General features: G+C 40.4%; 1 protein-coding gene across 3 annotated transcripts in view; it reads right to left on the bottom strand.

Moving 5' to 3' along the window:
• Positions 1-4,316: 4,316 nt before the first annotated feature.
• The window catches only part of MKI67 (marker of proliferation Ki-67), a 35,075-nt gene continuing 14,206 nt past the window's right edge, over positions 4,317-25,185 (bottom strand). For 2 of the 3 annotated variants that reach the window (XM_082222823.1, XM_082222824.1), the window contains exons 9-16: positions 22,468-23,176; positions 21,587-21,717; positions 19,607-19,799; positions 16,253-16,363; positions 14,357-15,228; positions 13,383-13,446; positions 8,261-11,722; positions 4,317-4,714 (exon numbers count right to left, since the gene is read on the bottom strand). In XM_082222823.1, the coding sequence (XP_082078949.1) occupies positions 4,578-4,714; positions 8,261-11,722; positions 13,383-13,446; positions 14,357-15,228; positions 16,253-16,363; positions 19,607-19,799; positions 21,587-21,717; positions 22,468-23,176 (5,679 nt within the window). In that variant the 3' untranslated portion in view covers positions 4,317-4,577. The remainder of the gene's footprint in view (positions 4,715-8,260; positions 11,723-13,382; positions 13,447-14,356; positions 15,229-16,252; positions 16,364-19,606; positions 19,800-21,586; positions 21,718-22,467; positions 23,177-25,185) is intronic. The other variant, XM_082222825.1, reaches the window with a different exon arrangement.

Raw genomic sequence — 25,185 nt, 5'->3', positions numbered from 1 at the left:
AAGGTTTGCTGACCCCTGCCTTAAACTCATCGAAGCGTGGGGTTTAAAAGTAATCCCAAAAGTAATGTTTAAATCCCTTCGCATCTTAGATAGGGCCCAATTAGTAATATTTTTTATTTATACCCCGCCCATCTGGCTGGGTTGCCCCAGCCACTCTGAGCAGCTTCCAACACACATAATAATAATTATTATTAATAATAATATCAAACATAAATAGTAACAATCTGCTCCAATATAAAGTCACAATATAAAAAAAGATTACTAGAAGGTGTGGCTCCTCCTATATCATACTGCCTGCAACTTGAGATTTGCTGGAGAAACCCTATTAGTTCCATCACTCAGTGAAATGTGGGACTTTGTGACTCACTTTCTTGCAAATAGCACCCGAGTTATTGAATGCCCCCTTGAAGTCCAGCTGATGCCAACACAACAACATAGTTCTTTTAGGTGCCCGATAAAAACCCCTCTCTTTGAATGCCTGTACAGTAATATGTAGACAATTGAGTGATGTTTATTTAATTGCGTTGTACTGTTATCTTTTAATTTATTTCATTGTTGTAGCCTGCTCTGGAGTCTTTTGATGAAGCACAGTATAGAAATAAACAAGAAAAAATAAATTCTCCTTTGGCACTGACATTTCTTTGCACATTTCTTTTATCTATAAAGAAAGGGATAAAAAATATGAAATCTATTAACACAGTAACATATGGTACCAGAATTTTCAGATTCCATTGAAGTGCAGCAATAAGTCCCACCTTTCTAATTTCATACTACAGAATCCTACCACATACTCAGACCAGATCCACTGACATCAGATTTGTTAGTCTATCCATGTGTAGCATGAAAGCAAGTTAATTAGCTATCCTTTTCACATCCAGAAGCTGTAACTGCTTGCTTGTAAACAGATTTTTTTATTTCTGGTAGACCTGGCCCTGTTATACATGGAAATAAAAGGTTGGGATACCCTGCAACTTCACAATTCTACCCAAAGCAGTAGACAATTTATACTAGCAACTGGAGAGGCAATGGCATGGGGCGGTGGGTGGGGGCTTTTCAATTTCTCTGAACTTGAAATCCTGGGTCAAAAGTTCGGTGGGTTAATGAGTCTGCCTTTCATCGTTTGATGATCTGTCCTTTGAACTGACATGGTTGTGTAACTTAGGAGTCCTTGGTCCAAAGGACATGAAGATTTCAGGGTTTTTAATACTCCCTCAAGGCATTAACCCTGCCAAGTTTTGAAAAGATTTGAAATAGAATGCCAATCTTATCAGGCAAAGGCGGCAGCAGGCGCTAGGGCACTTTTCAGTCAGCAGGCACAGCTATCCGGATGCAAGCTTTTAAAGAAAAAACTGCGGCAGTTTTGCTTGATTGTGCATCTTTACCAAACTGTAGCCAGAATCTTGTGTTTACCCTTTCCAACCAAGTCCCCAGTCATTTCCCATTGCCCGTGGCTTTCTTCTGTAGCATTAAGGCACTGCTGCATGCCACCCCAATCTCTGAGCAGTGCAAGATTCTAGGGCTTCCAGGTGCTTCCCCAGGGTTTGGTTTCCTTGGAATGAGGCACAACGAAGACTTTAGGATGTATGGCTTATTTACACATATATACAACATGAGCCTGTGAGAGACTGATTCACAGCATTAACATCCCAAGGGGTCATGCTTTTTCCATAGCCACAGCCTTGAATTAAACAGAAACCAAGCATCAAATTCGCACTGGCTTCCCAGCCTGAATCTTTTTTCTAGCTTCCAGATTGTATCATTCAACTCTCAGCTCTGCCTTTTTTCTTTCTAACTACCAGCCAGCTGAAGCAGAAGGCCCACACATTTGCAGTCTGGTACAGATCCACTTCGTTTCATTTATGGTCCATTACAAACCAACAAATTCACATTTTCCTATTAGTTGATTCTGAGCTCTTGCATAACAGCCCTGCTTCCCATGCCATAATCAGGCCCCATATTAATGCCAGAGCCTCAAGGAGTGATCAAATTTCAGTTGAGATGCTGCACTGAAGAATTAGCAAGGGATACTAAAGATGAACAGGTGAAATCAGTGATGATAAAATGGGTGAAAAATGTGGGACACAATATACAAATGACTGATTGGGAGAGGCTACGGGAAACTGATCTGAAATTCATGGCATGTTCTTCATTGAAAGAAAACTATATGAAAATGATGTATCGGTGGTACTTAATCCCAGTAAAACTAGCAAAAATGTATAAAACAAGTACCAATATATGCTGGAAATGTAAAGAAAAAGGGTACCTTTTATCATGTGTTGGAACTGTAATGTAATTTTTAAAAATCTGGGAAATGATAGATCAGAAGAAACTGTTCATGTATGCTACAAGATCAAGTTGATGTACTATGCCAAAATGGCAAAATTAACTGGGAAGCTCAGGAACCAAGTAGAAAAGAAATTTTAAAAAGAATGGGAAATGTTTATAACGTATATACAAAACCATTGCTAACAGGTCAAAACATTAGCAGGTTTTTAAATACACTTGTAATGTAATAGAAACTACAGATAATTTAGGAAGATATATTTTTTGGAGAAGTATTGATATGCAGATGAAAACAGAATTAAGAGGACTCATGGATGGATGGGAGGAAGTCAGGAGATTCAGAGTAATTTTGATATGTGAATGTGTATGGCATTTTGATGTAACTTTATTCTTTTTTTCCTTTTCTTTCCCTTATTTTTGAAAATAAAATAAAAAAATTTAAAAAAAGAATTAACAAGGTGGGCAGCATCATGTATGAGTGTCAGGTGAATACACCTTAGGCCTATGACTTGGCATCTTCAAAGGTCCATCACCAAGCATGCCTACAGCAACCAAGAAAGTCCACCCTCAAATTCTGTGTCATCCAGTGAGAGTTGAAGTTCTGTTCTTGGAGCAGTAGTATTTAAAACTGAAATAAAACAAGAGGGAACTAGAAGGGCTGAACACAGCAAGAAGGGTAGTATTCATGCAGGGATGTTGAGAGCAGGGTATGTCACTCAACCAGGATAATCTCTCTCTCACTGGAACCTTCAAAATAAGTCATTTTTCATCAAACATGAAGAATTTTAGGCATTAGCAGTAAATAGTGCTATTCCTTAAAACTGAATCTATTTCAAAAGGCTAGCATACACATATGCTTCTGTAAACTTTATTATCCTCCAATTTTGCTGGCTTGGCAATTCACAGGCAGCTTAGAATTCATGTTGGGTGGGGAGGAGAGAAAAGCAGCTACTATGAGATCTATACAAAACTGAAATCATATACAGTACTGACAACTGAACCGAGGTGGGAGCTTAGGAAAGGTGTCCTTAGAATGCTACAATAAGAAAAAGGACAAGACCTCTACAGTACAGTGGTGCCCCGCAAGACGAATGCCTCGCAATACAAAAAACTCGCTAGACGAAAGTTTTTTCCGTTCGCGATTTGCCTCGCAAGACGAATTTCCCCTATGGGCTTGCTTCGCAAGACGAAAACGTCTCGCGACTTTTTTTCTTTGACTAAAAACAAAGACATGTTTTGTTTATAAAGTTAATTTATTTTCCCTTAAATTTTTGAACTGCTCTTTACAGTATGTGTGACTTTAAAGAGCAGTTAATAAACTGTTGTTGTACCAAATTTGGCTTTGTTTGGACTTTTTTTGACCATAGGAACGCATTAATTGATTTTCAATGCATTCCTATGGGATTTCGTGCTTCGCAAGACGAAAAATTCGCTAGACGACAAAAAATGCGGAACGAATTAATTTCGTCTTGCGGGGCACCACTGTACTAGACTACTGTTTGGTTCAATTTAATGCCAGCTGCACTGTTCAAGTTATCCTGTTAACAGCTCAAGCAGAACTTTCCTAGCCCTGCCAATTAGGATATTGTAACTATAGGTACCAGGCACTTAACCTTAAATATCTAAGTTTTGAATTGATACCATCAACCATGAGAAGGACTGGAACTGAAGAGAAAGTGACAATCATGATTCAAAGGTATGTGGCCTGGGAAAGAGAAGGGTCTGTTTCCCATCCTGGCAAGCCCCAATGACTATGTTATGTGGAAAGAAAGGGGCCAAGTATAATCAGTTCCGTTTAACACTACTATATATGGATTGTTGTTTTCCTAGAGTTGTTAAAAGTGCCATAGCTGGTAGTTGGGTAGAGGGATTGTACATTTACTAAGCTATGGGTAACAAGATAACAATGCAGCTATCCTTGCCTTATCCTTTCTAAAGCATTAACTGAATGTTGCCAGCGTACGGAGAATAGTCTAACATGCTTTTTTAGCAGTCATATTCACCAGGGATTGGAACAATATAAAAGGATACTATTTTAAGACAAGGTATGGTTTAATGTAAAAATCAGATAACAATTAACACCTGAATTAAAACTATCTTAACACAATACAGTGTTCAACAAAAAGCCCTGTAAAATATATGAAAATGTATATACAGATGGGAAAGGGTCAATGTTGAAGGATGAACTGAAGTTACAGAAACAAAGTAAGGTTCTAAATGCAAAGCATACTTTACAACCCATATATGTCCATTTATTCTGAAGGAAAAAAATTACACAAACCCAGTACCAAAAATTACAAAACATTTTTTTTTGTTTTCCTCCCTCTTGTCTTGACTTCAGTTTCTCCAGCAGGCTTAACTGTAGATTTGGAATGTTCTTCTTTCACTGTTTTCTTTTTTTCTTTTTTTAATGGTGTCTTTTCAATGCTTTCTAGTTGTTAAAAAAAAAGAAAGATGATTTGAGGCCAAACTTTTTGATATTCTCTCTTTAGTAGCAAGATTAGATAAAAATATAACATTCTAATTATCAAGATATCTTTCTTCTGTTCAGAGCAGTTCATTCCAGGCAGTTATTCACTCTTTCCAAACTGACTTGACATCATAACTAAGGGAAACCCTGTGGTAGATGTTTGGAGTCCTATCTCTCACATAAGGCCACAGTTAAGGAAATTGGCTGCAAGGTGCAGGATCCCTCAAACCCACCTCAGGATCACTGCTTCCAAAAAGTTCACATGGAGGAAATTTAATATTGTCCTATTGAAAGCTATTTCAGACCATAGCAGATAACTTTAAAAAATAGTAAGTAGTAAATTCTAAGCATTACTTATTTTAAAAATCTGTAAGCATGTTAGCCCCACAGTTCATCTCTAAACCAAATCAATGCTAGGTACCTTTGAATCAAAGGAGACTTTTCTAAGTACAGCAAGATGATTCCTCAGATATATTGACATTCAAGCTGCCAAAGAAGGCATTTTATTTCAACTCATAAAAATTAAATGTTCTATATTGTGCAGTAACAAGCAGACTTTGCTTCAACCTATCAGTTATGGACATTTCAGTTTTCTTTGTAGCTGCTGATCACAAGACAGCAGTATTATCTAATTAGAAATATTTTAAAGGTATTCCCTTTAATGGGAAATGTGAAAGTACCGTATTTTTCGCTCTATAACACGCACCTGACCATAACACGCACATTGTTTTTAGAGGAGGAAAACAAGGGAAAAAACATTCTGAATGAAACATTGGATGTATCATTTTTGTGCTTCATGCTGTGGCCACAGACATGTGATCTGATGGTGAATTTGGGCTGACGCAATGCAAAGATCCTGAGGATCCATGTGGATCCATGCTTTGTAACCACGTTTTTGCACCATTGCAGCCCCAGACAACAGTGGGTGCGTGATTTGGGGGGGCAGGCTGTAGCCATGGACATGCTATGTTCTCTGGTGGTGAATTTGGGGGTGACCCAATGCAAAGATCCATGTGGATCCATGCTTTTTAACCACATTTTTGCACCATTGCAGCCCCAGGCAACAGTGGGTGCATGATTTTTGGGGGGCAGGCTGTAGCCATGGACATGCTATGTGCTCTGATGGTGAATTTGGGGTGACCCAGTGCAAAAATCCTGAGGATCCATGTGGATCCATGCTTTTTAACCACATTTTAAGTGGGGAGGGAAGGAAAAACACAGAAGGGCTAAGAATGCAGGAGTGGGGTATAACGGGAGGGAGGAAAGGAAGGCAAAAGTTTCCCCCACGCACCCACCCAGCCAGCCAGCTCTCTCTCTCTCTCTCTCTCTCTCCCCCACCTGCATGTTTTCAGCAGCACCGGAGCACAGAGAGGAAAGAACGACATTCTGCTCTCTCTCTCTCTCTCTCCCACCTGCATGTTTTCAGCAGCACCGGAGCACAGAGAGGAAGGAGCGGAGCACAGAGAGGAAGGAGCGACAGTTTGCTTTTCCCCTCTTCTTGCCTGGAGGGGAGGGGCTTTCCCTGCTCTTTGTTCCGTTTCAGCAAACACAGCAACGAAACAGAAGAGGGTGGGCAGTAAGACCCGGAGGCAGAATGCAGGAAAGCACCCGCTTCCTCTTTTCAAGGCTTCCCTTCTCCGTGAAGCACGGTTTGATTTTTGCCCGATTTTTTGGCTCCAGGGACTACACATTCGCTCCATAACACGCACAGACATTTCCCCTTCCTTTTTAGGAGAAAAAATCTGCGTGTTATAGAGCGAAAAATACGGTATATGCTGCTGTTATTGTTGGCGTCCATCTGTCTCAAGAGACAATGAAGGGCACCTTCCAAGGGTGAAGTCAAATCGTTGCATTAGCAGCACTGAAGTGACCTCCTCAGGAAACAAGCTTAGACAAGTGTGGTCCTGCTTCACTGATGTGGTTCAAAGGAAAGCAGAGCAATACATTTGGCATCATTGCTTAGGAAATATATCAGGTGTGGAGAACATTTAGCCTTCCAGATGCTGCTGAACTGAATTCTGCATCATCCCAGGCCATTGGCTTGCTGGGGCTGATGGGAGTTTAGAAAATTTCCTGCGCACCTGAAATACATGATAAATGGGAAATTTGCTTTCAACATGCTTTTTGAATTGCTGATTCAAAACAATCCACCTTGGTAATGTGGTTAGAAAGGGAAGCTAAACAGGCAGCTACTGCAGGCAGAAAATTATTCTGTCTCCTCAGTGGACAAATGGTTTATAGAACTATGAAGAATGACATCCTATGTCCTTTTAAAATGTGTTTTTTTTGTGGGGGTGAGTTAGTTTTTATTTTGGTAATATATTTTGTGGTTTTATATTCTTATTTTGTTCTGTGAACTGCCCTGAGACCTCTGGGTATAGGGCAGTATATAAATTTTAATAATAATAATACTAATGATGGTGGAGTCAAAGATTCCCGAAGGCTTGTGCACGAAAATTTCTGAAACCGCTCCTGACTGTGGGTTCTTCATCCCACTTCCAGGAGTAGCTTCTCATAAGAGGAATTCTGAAGTACTAAGATCTGCATGCAAGTTTTGTGCGTAGCCCTTTGGATCTCACCTAACATGGTTAATGTTTGTTAAATATTAATGACTTTATATAAGTTACTCTGTAAACATATCTGCATTAGAGGTCTCCTGTTTATTTGATTTCCCTGGGCTACAGTTCTTTCTCCCACCCATACAAAATAAACAACAGTATTCAGGACATTAGGGAACTCTTACTAATAATAGTAGTTATTTATAATAATAGTAATAATAGTAGGTTTCATAAACAGGAAAAACCAATAAACTTAAAAGTCTATTTTTAAATAACAGCTAAGCAAGTTATGGGAAGAGGGAGAACATCAGTTTTTCCAGATATCCCACTTATGAATCCAGAAGTTCAATTCTCTGTAAGAAATATGTGAATCCAGTGGCCATCTCACTATATACTATAAACTGGAACCTTTATGAAGATCAGTCACACTCCTACTATATACTTCAATAATGGGATGGTTTTTCGAGTTTTATCTCTAGGTGATTTGCAGCAAGCTAACAACAAAGTTTTATTCCCACTTGTTTAGTGATAGCAACACCCTTCCTAGCCCTTTCCACCTAAGGCTGCTGAGATGAAGGTATATAACTAGAAGTGGACTTTGGGTTATGAAAGGCCTGTCTGCTCCCTTCAATTCTGGTACAGAAAACTAATTCCAAAGCTCTGGATGTGTTCAGAGGCATACTTTTCTTTAATTCATCTGTATGTCATTTACATCTGGTTCTCATTGTTAGACCTCAGAGTTTTAGTAAAGTCTGCTTACCCTGATTTACATTACCAATGGCATCTTCAACAAAGAAATTTTGAAATGAAATTGGTGGTATCTAAATTTCAGGTGTGCTACTGTAACTTTTCACCAAAGCTTTAAGGTTTTCCATTAATTTTGAATCGAAAGCTTAGAATCTTAAACATTAAGAACTCTGAAATAAGGAGGAAAAAACCATGCACATACCTGCTTTAGATTTTGATTTGTTCTTCAGAATCATCTGTCGATCTTTAGGAGCATTATCACCCCCTGCATTCAATCTACGGTTGGTTCTGAGAGAAGCAGAAATAGGTGCTTCAAGTGCATCAACTCTTCTACCTCTTCTGCTTATTTTCTCATTGGCTATAGCTAGCTTTCCAACATCTACATTTTGTTTTTCCTGAAAATCTTCCTTTTCAGGAAGGTTGTGCTTTCTTCTGACAGACATGGAAGGTGTCACTATTTTAATTTTGTTTCTTCTGCCACATTTTTCAAGTTTCCCTTTTCCAGTTGCATCATTTTCACTGGCAGTTTCACCTTTGTCTGGAGGTGGTGATGTTAGAGTGATGCTTACTTTGAGAGAAGGGTGTACCCGTGATGGAGTAGTTCTTTTTGCTCTCTTCCCCTTTGATTGGTTTTGGAAAACTGAACTACTTTCCAAAGACATCTTCTTATCTTTTACAAAAGAGACCTTTCTGTTGTCACTTACTGGTTGGCCATTACTTTCTGTTGAGATTTCAGAAGGAACCGATGGCTTTCTTCTACCTCTTTTGGAAACATTATCTATTGTCACACCTTTTAAAACTTCTGGTATGTCTTCTTGATTCCCAGTATCAAGCAATATGGGCTTTTTACTTGCAGAAACTGAGCTTGCTGCAATTGCCTCATCTGCTTTTCTTCTTCTGCCTCTACGTGGCAGATTCTCACTTGCAACAGTTGCAATTTCCAAAGCCTCACTTGGCTGTTCCACAGCACCTTTGCTTTTGGTTGAGGATGGCAATGGTAAAATGTTATTTTTGAGGGGAGAAAGAGCTGTTACAGGGGCAGTCTTTCTTCCTCTACCCCTTTTTAGCTGATTCTCTTTTACAGTGACAAGCATATTTTGGTCTTCTGTATCACCTGCCTGTTTACTGTCGCATTCAGTGAGTATTTCAGGAGAAATGGTTTGTTTGTTTCTACCTCTCCTGAGTGGGTTTCCTTTTGCTAGGTTCAGTCTTTTTGGTGGACTGTGCTCTAATAGAGGTTGCTCACTTTCCAAGGGCATCTTAGGCATTTCATCAAAATTCTTTTCATTTTGAATATCTTGCAAAGAACATTTTCCTTGGGTAGAACTAAGGCTGCCCACTGTTGGGCTCTCCTTTTTAAGAGCAACATTTTCCAAAGGAGGTGGTATTTGGCATCCAGGAGCAGCTCTTCTCCCCCTGCCCCTTTTTGGCTGACTCTCTTTTACAGTGACAAGCATATTTTGGTCTTCTGTATCAGCTGCCTGTTCACTGTCACATTCTGTGGGTATTTTAGGAGAAATTGTTTGTTTGCTTCTACCTCTCCTGGGTGGGTTTCCTTTTGCTATCTTCTGTCTTTTTGGTGGGCTGTGTTCTAAAAGAGGTTGCTCACTTTCCAAGGGCATCTTAGACATTTCACCAAGATCCTCTTCAATATGAATTTCTTGCAAAGAACGTTTTCCTTGAGCAGAACTAAAGCTGTCTACTGTTGCACCCTCATATGCAGGAGTAAGGTTTCCTAGAGGCAATGTCGTATGAGATACAGGAACAGCTCTTCTTCTGCCCCTTTTCAGCTGATTATCTTTTATGGTGACAACCATGGCTTGGTCTTTTCTATCAGCCATCTGTTTACTTTCACATTCTACGGATGTTTCCTGAGAAATGTCTTGCTTGGTTTTCCCTCTCTTGGGCAGCATCCTCTTTGCTACTTTTTGCTTCCTTGCTGGACAATACTTTGCAGGAGTCTGCAAACCTTCCAAAGGCACCTCCTCAGTTTCATTAGGTTTCTCTTCTTTTTGAACTTCATCTAAAGAACACTTTCCTGGGGCAGAACTAATGCTGTTTGCTGTTGGGCCCTCATATGTAAGTGGAATGTCTTCCAGAGGCAATGTCACTGAACATACAGGAGCAGCTCTTCTTCCCCTGCCCCTTTTTGGCTGATTCTCTTTTACAGTGACAGGCATATTTTGGTCTTCTGTATCAGCTGCCTGTTTACTGTCACATTCAGTGAGTGTTTCAGGGGAGATGGTTTGTTTGCTTCTACCTCTCCTGGGTGGGTTTCCTTTTGCTATCTTCTGTCTTTTTGGTGGACTGTGCTCTAATAGAGGTTGCTCACTTTCCAAGGGCATCTTAGGCATTTCATCAAGATTTTCTTTAGTCTGAGTTTCTTGCAAAGAACGTTTTCCTTGGGTAGAACTAAAGCTGTCCACTGTTGGACTCTCTTTTGTAAGATCAACGTTTTCCAAAAGAGGTGGTATTTGGCATTCAGGAATAGCTCTTCTTCCCCTGCCCCTTTTTGGTCGATTCTCTTTTACAGTGACAGGCATATTTTGGTCTTCTGTATCAGCTGCCTGTTTACTGTCACATTCTGTAGTTGTTTCCTGGGAAATGGCTCGCTTGATTCTTCCTCTCCTGGGTGCTACTGTTTGCCTTCTTGGTGGACTATGCTCCTCAGGAGTTTGCACACTTTCCAGTGGCACATTTTGCGCTTCATCAGGATTCTCTTCATTTTGAATTTCCTGCATGCCTGGCTGTGACGCAATGGAAGTACTCTTTTGTTCTTCATAAGCACCATCCTTATCTCCAAGCATATGTTTTTCCCCAAGTGGTACAGAATTATCACACAGAAGATGAACTTTCATCCCTTTCCTTCTCCTAACATTATTTTCTTTAACATCTGTTGCAGTCTTTTCCAAAACCTGTGTTTTAGGTGTTGTGTGTCTTAGACTTTCCTTTTTAGCCTCATTAACATCTGTGTTTGTTGTAAACAATTCTGCTTGTATTGAAGCAGCCCTTCCTCTTCTATTTCTTTTAAGTATGACATTTCCAGCGCTTTCCACTCCTGAAGTTTCAAAATTTAGGTTTTTTATTTTGTCTTGTATTTCTGCATTTTCTTCTAATTCTAAACTTGCCTTAGTTTGTTGAGCTGCCTTTCCCCCCTCACTTTCAACTGCAGATGTGTTGCTTTCAGATTCTTGCTTTAGATTTATTTCAGTTATGTTCTGGTCAAAGTTTTCATTAGCTTGCACACAATTGACTGATTCTGCTCTCTGGGTGCTGCTTGTATGCCTCTGTGTATTTTTTGCATCATGTTCTTTTACGGATCTGGATTCATCAGCTTCCCCTCTTCTAGATCTTCTAGCTGAAGGCAATGGTCCAATGATTTCTATACCTACTGCCCCAAAATTTGCAACTGGTTCAATTTTGTGTCCGTTTTCAGAGTCCATTCCCTTTAGCTGATGGCTTTCTGAAACACACTTTATTTCAACAGGTTCTATCACTGCTTCTGATTTTAATTCACTAAATGTGTTACATGCAATGTGTCCCAACTTGTCTTCTAATTCTGAAATATTTTTACTGTTGTCCTTTGGTTTTGGCAAAGGAGATATTCGTTTAGGTGATGATTCCAGTTTTGCTTCTTTATTTTCATAGTAATTTCTCATGGACTCTTAAAAAAGAAAAGCACATTCAATGTTATTTCTCAGGATATGGTGATTGTGAAGAGTAGTAAACACACTTATTAGCCAAGAAGTCCCAGAGGAACACTACATTGCTTCATAAATTTGCTTTTATATTTTGCCACGTGATATTTATATCTTGTGCTATTAATCATTCTTAACTTTAACAGTACACCACTATTTGCATATTATGCCACTTTACAGTGCTTTCCCAAACCTTCATATTCCAGAATATCATAAATAAAATTATTCAAGTTTTGTTGTAATTATGAAGAATGCTTCAAGATGAATAAAATGCAACCAAGTTAAGCACTTCTTAGCCACACATAGCCTTAGAAATACTAAGTTACATTTAGAATAGGCTCACGATTTCACCTAAACATTACTTAGTGATGGGTTCTTGTAGTCCTATGCTGGAATTCAAATCCAATGTGTGCCGTTAGATGAGCCCTGGCTTGTTTGTTCAAAAGAACACTTTGCACAGAGCTCCCACACTTACAACCTAATGTGCGTTATCTATAAACTAAAGAATCAATGCGTAAAAACCATGCAAGTCGGCTTCATCCATTACCCTTTCAGATGTACTAAAAAAGGTGAAGGTAAAGGACCCTGACAGTTAAGTCTAGTCGCAAACGACTCTGGGGTTGGGGCGCTCATTTTGCTTTACTGGCAGAGGCAGCTGACATTTGTCCGCAGACAGTTTTTCCGGGTAATGTAGCCAGCATGACTAAGTCGCTTCTGGCGAAACCAGAGCAGCGCACAGAAACACCATTTACCTTCCCACCAGAGCGGTACCTGTTTATCTACTTGCACTTTGACGTGCTTTCGAACTGCTAGGTTGGCAGGAACTGGGATGGAGAAACGGGAGCTCACCCCGTTGCGGGGATTAGAACCGCCAATCTTTTGATCGGCAAGCCCAAGTCTCAGTGGTTTAGAACACAGCACCAGCTGTGTCCCATTCAGATATACTGCAAGCATCAAATTGGAACACCAGTAAAATAAGGATCCCATTTTCAATCAGTCGCTTTCCTATTGCCATTGTGTGCTTTAGGACATAAGGTGCACATAAAGCGGTACAATGACAACAGATTTTGATGCCCACACATTAAAAAAATTAATCTCTATAACTGCTATGCAAACAGAAAATCAAGGCAGACAACATGCACAACTGTTAGCCGTCTGTGTATTTGAAAGAGCACCCCAAAAGCCTTGCAACTTTACTGTAATTACTTAATTCAGTCATTTTCAACCAGTGTGCTGTGGCACCCAGGGGAAGTCTTGAATGATGGTCAGGGGTGCTATGGGCAACACTGGCCTCTTCCCCTCTTTCCTTGCCTCCCTCCTCTGATGCCCCTGCATTTCTGCCCCTCAAAGGTTGCACAGGGAGGATGTTTGAAAAAGGGTGAGGGGCTGCCAGTTCTGCAGGCAAGGGGCGCCATAACTGGGCTCTTGAGCCCCACACAGGCGCTGCCGAACGTAATTGGTCAAGGGAGCCATGGACCCAAAAAGGTTGAAACCTTCTGACTTAATTTCATTCTAGTTGTTCTGAAATAAAACCATATTTTAAAGCAGATAAATGTAAAGCTGCTACTTCCTTTTTTCGAAAATAAAAGGTTTCGTTGAAATAATATTTACACACACCAAGCTCACCTCTGGAACTCATACAAGATCCATTATCTTCTTTGATTAGATTCACAAACTCTGGCAATTCAGCCTAGAAAACATACATAATTATTACAATAGCTGACATGAAAAGATGCTGGGCCTATAACCAGTGTTATACAATACTTATAAAAGTCCAAGCTGAACTGACGTGTGTGTGTGGAACTGTGTGTTAAGTTCATTGAAGATGCAGGTACTCTTCGTAATATGGCTGATTTAGTGCTTTGTAAAATATGTATGGCAGTCCTGACCATTTCACAAGAGGCTTCATAATACTTACTGAACATACTAAATATCGAAATACAAAAAGATATAATGAAAGAGATGAAAAATAAATAGCAATGCTGCTATAATAAAATCATGAGTGCATCCACTTTGCATCACAAGTGTACCAATGTCATTAAACACAATGTACAAGTGACCCAAAGATGAAACACTTTGAAGTAAAAGCAGTAGTGATAAATGATATTATGTCCCACCTTTTCTCCCTACAAAAAAACAAACAAAAAACTATTTCATATATATTCAAAACCAGTGATTTTAAATGGCAAGATCTGGGCCAAAAAAATCCAAAAAGATTCTAATTAGTACTCAGGCAAGATTAGCCTCAGAGTTGGGAGTAAGGTTGATTCATCAAAATCAGGGGTTGCTTGTGCAACCCCACAGGTCACATATTTCCTCCTGGTAAAAAACACAAAGTAAGCACGTGTGCATACTTTGCTTTTCCAGGAGATCAGGGCTTGCTGGAACAAGTTAGTCATTCTCTGCTCAAAATGCTTGATTCCACATTACAACCCAATCTGCATTTAGAGAAATGGCAGAACCGCATGTCATATAAACATGTCACAGAATCTTGCTGTGCAAGAAAAAATAGGGTCAGGTTAATGATTTCTTTTATTGAAATAATTAGTGCAATTTAAGTATATAAGACTTTTCTCAGATATTTAATATAGAAGACCTACCTTCTGTCCATCTGCAGCTTCCAACATTTCCTTAACACCTGTATAATCAACTTCAGGGCTTGGAAAGCTTTGTTTAGGTTCAGTCATAAACTTCTGCAGTCCCAAGTAGTCATCCACTGGCAAAAACTTCTGCTTTGGTGTCTTCAGTAATCGACTAATGCCAACCATATCATCCATGGGTTCAAATCTTTGTTTAGGTGTTCTCGATAACCTATGAATCCCTCCCATATCTTCCACTGCTTCCACTTTTTCCTTAGGTGCCTTGATAACATGATTAATAATGAATTTGGAGCAGACAGTGTCATCTGCAATAGACTGCAGGCTTTCTTTGGGCGTCTTCAAGAGTCTCTTAACTCCTGAAAGTGCATCAACTGGCTCTGTTTTTTGTTTGGGTGTTCTCAAGACCCTCTTAACTCCTGAAAGCGCATCAACTGGCTCTGGTTTTTGTTTGGGTGTTCTCAAGACCCTCTTAACTCCTGAAAGCGCATCAACTGGCTCTGGTTTTTGTTTGGGTGTTCTCAAGACCCTCTTAACTCCTGAAAGCGCATCAACTGGCTCTGGTTTTTGCTTCGGTGTCCTCAAGAGCCTCTTGACCCCTGAAAATGCTTCAACAGGCTCTAATTTTTGTTCTGGACCTTTTCTTTTATCTTCCATCACTCCCTGTATAGTAGCTTCATTTGCTGCTGTGACCAGTGACATATTTTTCCCTACATCTTTTTCTACTGAAGAATTTGTTACTATTGGAGTTGTAGTTAGGTCATCTTGCTCAAGACCAGAGATCTGTGACACTTCCTTCAAGAAGGGAGATATGACATCTTGGTTGTAAAGTTTTTGTTGGCTTGCTGCGCTGAAAGGTGATACAGACATCTCGCCTATTAAAAGATATAAAAATGAACTGTAAAAGGAGTTTTTGATTACATAAGAAATTACTGTTCTTCCTAGTGGAAACAAGGGACACGTGTCAACTCTGTGCCACCTGATAAGGCAGAATTCTTGAATAAATGATGTTCTGCAGGAAAGGGGATGGTGCATGTGTAATATCCCAAAGACGGATAGTTAGCAGGACTAGGAATAAGAGGTACACTTTGTCATGTGACCAAGGTATTTGAGAGCAGAGGCAGTAAAGGAAGCAGTAAAGAAGTCCAGAAATGTTGTGAAATGCTGAAAAGCCACAGAATCATTCAGCATGCTGAATCACTGTGACTCATCATGAGGATGACTCATTCTCTGTACAGTGGTACCTCGGGTTAAGTACTTAATTCGTTCCGGTGGTCCATTCTTAACCTGAAGCACACTTTAGCTAATGGGGCCTCCTGCTGCCGCGCCGCTGGAGCACGATTTCTGTTCTCATCCTGAAGCAAAGTTCTTAACCTGAGGTACTATTTCTGGGTTAGCGGAGTCTGTAACCTGAAGCGTATGTAACCTGAGGTACCACTGTATAAGTAGGCAGGCAGACTCCAGGGGTCCTTTACCTTTCTCATAGAATATTTTTCTAAGATGAATTATAACTCTGAGAGAATTACAGCATAAAAACCTAACTGAGAATTTGCCAAACTTCATGTGTAGATACGTTTGCTTGGACCCCTACACACAGTCAGGGAATCTTGGGACTTTTTCCTCTTCCAAATACAAAAAATCACTAAGTTACCAGACTGGAGAAAAGTTTTAAAAATACTGGTGATCTCCAACTAAGTAATTCACAGGCTAGATCCACTGAAATCTGCTTATACACAAGTCCACTGATTTCACTGGGTCTGCTCTGTGTATTACTTAGATGGATATCACCCACTATTTCCTACAACTTACATAATTTTCACATGAGGTGATTTCAGGGGGGGGGGGGATCAAGTCGCCATGTAATAGTTAGCACTAGGGATATATACAAAACATGCATACCAGACTCCTCTGGAGTGTGCATTTCTGAGACGACTTCTGGTGTTGGTATAGTAGTCTTTTGAGCAGAAGAGGGTAAACCTGTCAGTGGAGTGTTGAATATCTCAGCCAACCCTGCAAACAGTATTTAAAGTTCAGTAAAGAAATAATCATTTAGTTTGTTTGCAATTGGGAGCAAGGGAAAACATAACTATTAAGAATTCATTCTCTTTGCTTGACTGCTCCCCAGAAGAACAGTCTTATATACAGTGCAATCCCAGACTACAACATCACACAAGATTTTCAAACATTAATGTTCATGGCAGTTTACAGCCACATGGTAGTTTATCACCCATTAGTCTGAACAAACTGTGATAGCTGTTGATGATGTATCAATTCCTCTTCCCGCTAATGATTTATTACATGCTACCTTTACAGATGGGGACGCGGGTGGCACTGTGGGTTAAACCACAGAGCCTAGGACTTGCTGATCAGAAGGTTGGTGGTTCGAATCCCCGTGACGGGGTGAGCTCCCATTGCTCGGTCCCTGCTCCTGCCAACCTAGCAGTTCAAAAGCACATCAAAGTGCAAGTAGATAAATAGGTACTGCTGTGGCGGGAAGGTAAACGGCATTTCCATGCGCTGCTCTGGTTCGCCAGAAGCGGCTTAGTCATGCTGGCCACATGACCCGGAGGCTGTACGCCGGCTCCCTCTGCCAATAAAGCGAGATGAGCGCTGCAACCCCAGAGTTGGTTACGACTGGACCTAATGGTCAGGGGCCCCTTTACCTAATGCAAGAGAAGGTACCCATGCTGAAAGATGGCAGCAGGAACACAAGAAGCCCTACCAATGTTGCTGGAGCACATGCCTTGGAAGCAGAGCATTAACCCTTTCAATAAGGGCTCATTTTCTCCAGGGAAGCAGAAATGAACAGACACTAGTGGTCAGGGGTCGCTTTACCTTTACCGATTAGTAGACAAAGAAAGAAAGATGCCATGAAGATATTTTCAACTTTAAATTATACTAGTATTCTATAAATCTATATTGCATGGTTCAATAAACCCACATACATTCTTGCAATAGGGAAGCGAGCACCTATGCTTCCATGTAAAATCCTGATATCCTTTCCAGTCTCCAAGAAGTAATATTCTTTCACTCTGGCAAGCTGTGCTTCCGTAAAAAAACGCAGCAACTGTCAAAAAAAATCAGGCAGGAACAGAGGAACTACACCTCTTTTCTTCTCTATATTGCAGTATAGAAAATTTAAAAATATAATGAAGAGGGAAGGTTGATCCCTGCATCAAGTCTTGATTGGGCCCAGTGCTAGCCAATGAAAGCTGCAAGACTGGCTTGGGATCCATCAGTTCTTGGCTATCTCAGCCCTATCCCTTGGAACACCCTATTTGTGGCTTTCTGCTGGGAGGGGGTTCTCTGACTGGCTCAGCATGAAGAGTAGGGCAGCAGGACACCTGTGCTCAATTCAAACCCCCAGTATTATATATTTTGAAACACTTGGGGAAAGGGCATTATTAGGGCTCTGCATATATGCTGCTACACTACAAGCACTGAGTTCAGTTAAGAACAGTTTCCTTTCTAAATTTTTAGCTACTGAAGATGACAAGATGCTTTAAAGTCTTAGCCTGATAAGATCTCACTAGCTAGTTCGAATGATTTCTAACAACTAGAAATGGACCTTCAGTACCCAGCATACCCATTTCCCCCGTTGCTGAGAATAGTAAAACAGAATTAAGCAAATCTAATCTAAATTTAAAAAACCATCATTGTGGGGTGGGAGAGGGCGGAATTAAAAGACTAGTTCATAATTAAGACTAATATGAGTTTGAGAAATTACTAAATTCACATGCTTCCAGATTAAACAGGTAAATCGAGATTTTAGCAAAAGAGCAACTTTCATTCGGGGGCATTTAAAACCAGTATTAGTATGATGAAATGACTGCGTATTTTTGGACCATTATATGATGGTATCACTACTGTATTACACTTGGTTTAGATATTGACCTACCCTTAAAATAATATCACAGTGCCATCTGTTGGCAAAACTGAGAGTTGGTAAATTGGCATGGATAAAAATCTTACTATAGTCAAGAATGGGTAAGTTGCCAATGTTAAAAACCACTTAGTGCCTTATATTCATCACTTTCCTGTATGCATGTTCGCAATATAATTTTCTGGCAATTAGGGATTGATAAGACTGAGCAGCTTTTATTTCTTAAAGTTTTACTGTACACCTAATGCTGTACTACAGACAAACACACACTATAGGTTTTACATACAATTTAAAAAATGCTAGCTATTAAATCTGCCCAGATTTGCATATAAAGATAGTTAAATGCAAGCTGAAAGCTTATTTTGATCATGGGGTGACTGTTTCTGACTAACAGATGTGCTGTGTGAGGAAAAGCAACTAACTCCTAAACTGTTGTCACTTCCTCATGCCTGGGAGCAGAATGAACCAGAGCTAGAACTAGGATAATCTGGATGTGCCTAAGGATACTCATTTGGGAGCTTTGATCTTAGCAAAGGCCCAAAAGGGCTTTGCAAGATTATTCTCTCAGACTGCTCCCCCTGCTCCTTGCAGGTTGTGCATTCCTACAGCTCTGAGCGTCTTGCTGGGTTCAATATCACCTAGGGTTAGTCCAGTCCTAACCTTATACTTTTAGAGGACTGGGAGCATATCAGAGTAGCATGCTGCAGTGAAACAAGAAGGCTATTGCCATCCTGCCCTGCTTGTGGGCTTCCCATAGTGGTCCGGTTGGCTACTCCGGGAAACAGTATGTTGGCCCAGAAAGCCTTTGGGTTAGCTCCAGCAGGTCTTCTTAAAAAGTTAACAAAACAGCACCAATCTATTTTATCCTTCCATTCACAGTTCTGTGGATCAAAGCCATAAGAAAGTCTTATAGCAAGTGCCATCTTAGGATGTGAACTTCCTCATGTGATAGGATAAATATATCTTAAGATGGCACTAGCAGCCAATGGTTTTTTACGAAATTATACTTGGAACTTTGTGACATACATGCACTTTCTCCATTACTACAGCTTTATCCTTGCAAAAACATAGATATGTTGAGATATAGTGACTAGTTGAAGGGCACCAAGTAAGATTCATGGATGAGCAGAGATTTAAACATAGGTCTTTCTGGCCCGTCACTGGCTTAAACAGAATGCTACTTTGTACAAACTAGGTTTGATTTTGTTAGAACAGCATGTGTTTGTTTCAGACAGTAAAACCAACCAAGTTCTTTATATGACCAATCCAACCATTTTCCATGGGATGCAAGTGAACTCCTTATAGGCTTGCAAAATATTTGGTACTGTACAAGGGAAAAAAATCATTTCACCAAAACACTAACAATTTACCTGTAAAACTTTCATTTAAGTCATCATGTTTCTTCAAAGGATAGTTGATCATCACTTTAGGGACTTGTACAGCAGCATTAACAATACTGGTATGAGCTTTTCCAATCACAATTGGAGCAGGGGAATTTGCATGGCCTGTAGTAAAGTGACCCTTGACTTTTCTTATTGGCGTTTTTAGCATGGAAACATTGTTCTGAAAACAAAATATACAATTAAACCTTTGAGTCTGATCACTGAGGCTCAGAGTGCATGTAAGTCCTGGTGCTCGCAGCTCAATTACCATTTGCTTCAAAGTTGGATACAATTCTGAATGTCAAGTCCAGCATGCACAATAAATCCAAGCAAAAAAAAGCAGACAGAGCTTTCATCCATTTTTCCTTCTTGAAACATTTTGCTGCTTGGCAGCAGCAGAAACTACAAACATAGAGCTCACATCTGGCCAGTCACATCTTGCCTCCCCAACAACATACTAAAAATTCTCAGTGCATTGTTGCACTGTTGCTTAGGGTGGCTTTTGCCAATTCTAAGTCATTTCCATCCTTTTACTTAAGTAGTACTGAGAAAAGACTGCAAAAATAGCATAGGAAATCCAATTTTGCATATCTTATTTGATAAAGTCCATTTCTGTATGTATTTAATATAGAGGTATTTGATAATAACAGAATAATAGTACAGAATGGTATTCAAACTGCTTAACATCCTGTAAGGCTACAAGAGTATTACACCCATATTACAGATTAGATGCTTGACAGAGTATGGCTGATCCAATGATTTCGTGGCTGAACTAAAGTTTGAACTGAACCTTCCTGGTTCATTACATGCTGTTAACTAACTACATTACATTAAGCAGCATGAATTCTAAAGGACTTAATTGTAATTGTAGTAGTTTGAATATAGAAAACTCACTTTATTCCTAAAGTAATCAAATAGTAATTCATAGTTTGAAATATTATAATACAAGAGGAAAGCTGTGTGAAAGGCACTTGAAAACTTTTCACTTGTGGCTACATTTCCTCTCCACATATGTATCTTCTGGCTCTTTCTCTCATTGCAAAAAGCTAATATTACGTTGGAAATGCTTTAGAAGTGTCTACCCATTTACTTTCAGGATACTGGCTACTTGGTAATTGTTTGACAACAAACAGTAAGATGTAGTCCTGTTTCTCAAGCGGAGATCTGCTTTGCATGTGCGCAGACAATGTTGGCTAGAAGCCATTGTTCTTACAGATCATTCAGCCTGCTTTACTTAACCTACAAGCTTTTAAGTAGCAAACACGGCTCTTAAAACATTATTTCTTTTTGCTTGTGGCCCAGTGTGTGGGCAAGCCACTTTGGTTTGTGGACAAAACATGGTCTTGCTCCATCTACCAGACATTGCCTGCCTTTCTACTTGCTCTCATCATGCACCTAGAATTCATCTCCATTCATTTTACCATATCCTCTCTCAAAAGAAAATATGATGCATACTCATTAACATTAGCAACATCAACTTATCCATAATTTTCCCAGGCCCAGTTTTAACCTACTTTACAAACTGCTGTGCTTTATATTACTCATATATACTCCAATGTGGTAATTCAGGCTGGTTTCATTATCCAAAAGGCATGCACACCAAGAGAACACATCTCTAAACTCAGAGTAGGGGGAAAGAATCTGATCTGCACATTTGCTCTGGAATTCCATGCAATTATTGGGGGGGGGGGGAGGTGGAGGACATTTGAAGCTGCTTTATACAAAGCAGAACTATTGGTCCATCCATCCCAGTGATGTCTATTCTGACTTGGTGGAATAGATCTCAAGTTGTCTAGAAGTGCCAGGGACTGAAACTGGTACTTCATGCATCTATCAAAAAGCTAAAGACCCTTCCCATCCCTGGTTTCAAAGAATTCCAGACTCTGGCATTTAATGACTGGAAAATGGAATGCTTCAATATATTTACTAAATGCAGGGTATTAGTTTTGATCACTGCTAGAGAATTACCTTTGATGGTTTTGTTGAGTTCTTCTTGGCTGACCTCTTCTTGGCTGATCTTTTAAGACCACATTTTGCAGCACTGCTTACTTGAGATTTTGGAACACCCTGTTTCACTATATCTGCCCAAGACTTTGCAACTGGAATGATAATTGTTCAAGATTGCTAGTTATTTCTATGCTTAAAACACATTTTTAATAAAACCAACATTTTCTAGATTTGTAGATTCATTTGTTCTAATGCATTTTTAAGCCAGGGTTGTCAGCCTGATGCCCATGAAGGCTTTCATTGGTACCTCTGGACATGTGCCAATTCCAAGCTTTATTTTTTTAATTAAAAAACCCACAACTGTCTAGCCCTCCCACAAATAGGGGACAAAATGTGCATGTATCTTCTAAGCCAGTGTTTCTCAAACTTGGTCCCATCATCCCTGACCACTGGTCTTGCTAGCTAGGGATTATGGGAGTTGTGTGCCAACAACAGCTGGGGGCCCAAGTTTGAGCAATTTCTGTGAAATGAAATTGAGTGTGGTGTGACCACCTTATATATTTTTCCTGGTACTGAGTAATGTCCCATTACAGCATTGGTGTGATCTCCACAATCAGGATTAGTAGGACCTAAATGACTTCCCATGGTTAGCATAAGATTTGAGGGTGGCTCTCTCTCTAATTCTGTGTTAGACCATACTCCTTATTGTAGCCATTTTGTGTTAGGCCACACATCTCTCATAGTAGCTATTTTGTGATGGGCACCCTCACTCTATCAAAATTCAAACTGTGCCCACTGATCCAAAAAGGCTGGTAAACCCTGCAGTCTTTTATAATACTATATGCTGTATCTGATTGTTTTGTGGAACATCAAAAGACACTAACAAAGCAATAATGACAAACCTATCAAGTTGGCTTTGGAAGCACCACTTTGCCTTTTAGAGTGAATTACACCCATTACTCCACTTCTCCTACACAAAGAACTTCTTGGAGTAGCATTTTTGCTCCTCTTTGTTGAACGAGCAGCTTTGCATTCTTGAACAGTAGGTTCAGATGTCTTTACTTCAGTGAACTCTTCTTCATCTCCGTTCATCTGACTGGAAAGAGCATCCTGCTCTTCTGAAGGTGGGCTGGTAACATGAGAAACTGAAAAGCGACCTCTTCTGTGGGGTGCATCAAAAGAAAAAGTGGCTGGAGGCGAGGCAACCGGAGACCTGCGTGCTGGAGGCGAGGCAACTGGAGACCTGCGTGCTGGAGGCGAGGCAACTGGAGACCTGCGTGCTGGAGGCGAGGCAACTGGAGACCTGCGTGCTGCGGGCGAGGCAACCGGAGACTGGCGTGCTGCGGGAGAGGCAACTGGAGACCGGCGTGCTGCGGGAGAGGCAAGTGAAGATTTGCGTGCTGCGGGCGAGGCAACCAAAGACTTGCGTGCTGTGGGTGAGGCAACCGGAGACCTGCGTGCTGTGGGCGAGGCAACCGAAGACCTGCGTGCTGTGGGCGAGGCAACCGGAGACCTGCGTGCTGTGGGCGAGGCAACTGGAGACCTGCGTGCTGTGGGCGAGGCAGCATTCTTAGATGAACTATTCTCATGCTGAACCCCTTCAGGGAAACTCTGTAGAGAAAGAAGAGGGATTTTAAAAAAAGTTAATACAAAGAACTTCTAATGAGATATCAAATGTCGCATAGCACATAAGCAAAACTTAAACTGAGGAGACCTGAATTTGGGAATCTAGTGTACCACTTAGGTTTACAACCGTATCATACTGCAGTGGTTGAATAGATAAAATGTTCTCTATGTTGTCCTGAGATCCTTAGAGGAAGTACAGGATAGCAATTTGAAGTATAAATATCCACTTACAGATTTCAGTAGTTGCCCAGGAACTAAGTAGTTGTAACTGGTACTTCATTCAAGTGCATCTCCTTACTATAACATCTGTACAAACTGGTTTGTTAAGACAAATTATTCTGGACATCTACATTGGCAACCGTGCCCCTATTATCTACAGAAAAGCATGTGAAGTTAGAGCTACATACTTTGACACACAAACTGTTAAGTGCTCCTTTTAAATTAACCTTTCTTTCGTGGGTAAATAGGGATGAGAAACCTTTTGGTGTCCTGCAGGTAGCAGGACCCCCCTTTGGCACCCATGAAATACCTCAGTAAGTATCTCATCAAAAATCCACAATACATAAGAAATAGCTTGCTCTTCTTGCTCAGTTTGTTTGCACTTAGCCAGCTACACCTATGAACATGTCCACATGTCACTGGATGCCAGGATTAAAGTATAAAGAGCTTCTTCCTGGGAGAGAATGCAGTAGTGGTTGGTGCATGTGCTCATGTCTTCACTAATGGGGTGGCATGTCTGCATCATTCTATAATTATGTCACTTTTTCCATACTTTTAGACTTAGCAGCCATTTTATAATAAAAAGCTAACCCGTGGCAGCCATTTTGTGATTAGCAAGAACAGCACTTTCTCCAAATTTAAGATGTGCTCACTGGTTCAAAGTTTGGCGACTTCTGGCCTAACTCTTATCAGCTCCAGTGAGTAGAGCCAATGGTTAATGATGATGAGAGCTATAATCCACCAAAATCTGGAAGGCCAGACACATGAAGAGGCCTAGGAAGAAACCACACAGACACACATCATGTCCTAGCCCAGAGAAAAGGAACCTTTTTGGATCCACAGGCCAGTCTAGCAGGCCAAATTTTACAAGTGTGCGGGGCCATCCTCCTGCTGAAATCACAAATGATGTCAAGGGATTTGGTGCTCTGAAACCCCAAATTTAAGACTTCAAAGCACTAGCAGGCAGCAAGGCGCTGTTAAAAGCAACGTGTTTTTCCACATCATTTCAATAGTTGTTTCTTTGTAAATCCAGTTGCTGAAATGAAAGGAGGGACATGACACCTGAACCAAGTAGGAACATCTTCGCTTTGCATCAGCCACTGGGTTCCTGCTTTGTGCTCTGCTTCAAAGGCTCCCAACAACCAGCTGATTGTTGGGTGCTTCGGAAGTGACTTAAGCTGGTTTGGCCAACTGCCTCCCTCACTTGTGGGCCAATGGGGAAGCCTGTCAAGCCAAGATTGGCCTGCAAGCCAGAGGTTCCTCAAACCTGTCCTAGCCCTTCTCCTTAAATGAGAGCTTTCCTCCTCCTTTTTTAAAGGGCACTGTCAAGCCAAAATTAAGAACTTTTATTCAGTGAGAATGGACTGCATTCATTCAAGTAGACATCTTTTCTGCTCATTTCTTTTAAATAAGATAAAACACTTATCTTTGAGAGGCCTTCCTCAAATGAAGCACAGGACAGCACACAACATGATAAAATGAAATACAATCACTACAACTACTAAATAGAAAAACCACAATACAGAACAGTAACATCAAACTACTTGCTCCAACCCACGATGGAGTCATGTTGTCCCTTGCTGCAATTTTATTTATTTTTACTCATAATCCAACTTTTAATAAAAATGCCAGTTCTCAAGAGTTATTGTACAGCAGGTGAAAACAAGGGAGTGGGGCTAGACCCCACTCATCCCATGGTGGAAACAAGTCTTCCCTTGCTAGCATTTGTCAGGGAGCAAGACCTCTGAAGCAAATGGTCAAGCAACTGGAACTTG

The sequence above is a fragment of the Podarcis vaucheri genome (assembly GCF_965113315.1).
Source record: "Podarcis vaucheri genome assembly, chromosome: 5".
NCBI lineage: Eukaryota > Metazoa > Chordata > Lepidosauria > Squamata > Lacertidae > Podarcis > Podarcis vaucheri.
The sequence above is the reverse complement of the archived record's forward strand: the minus strand, read 5'-3'. Positions and strand labels throughout refer to the sequence as shown.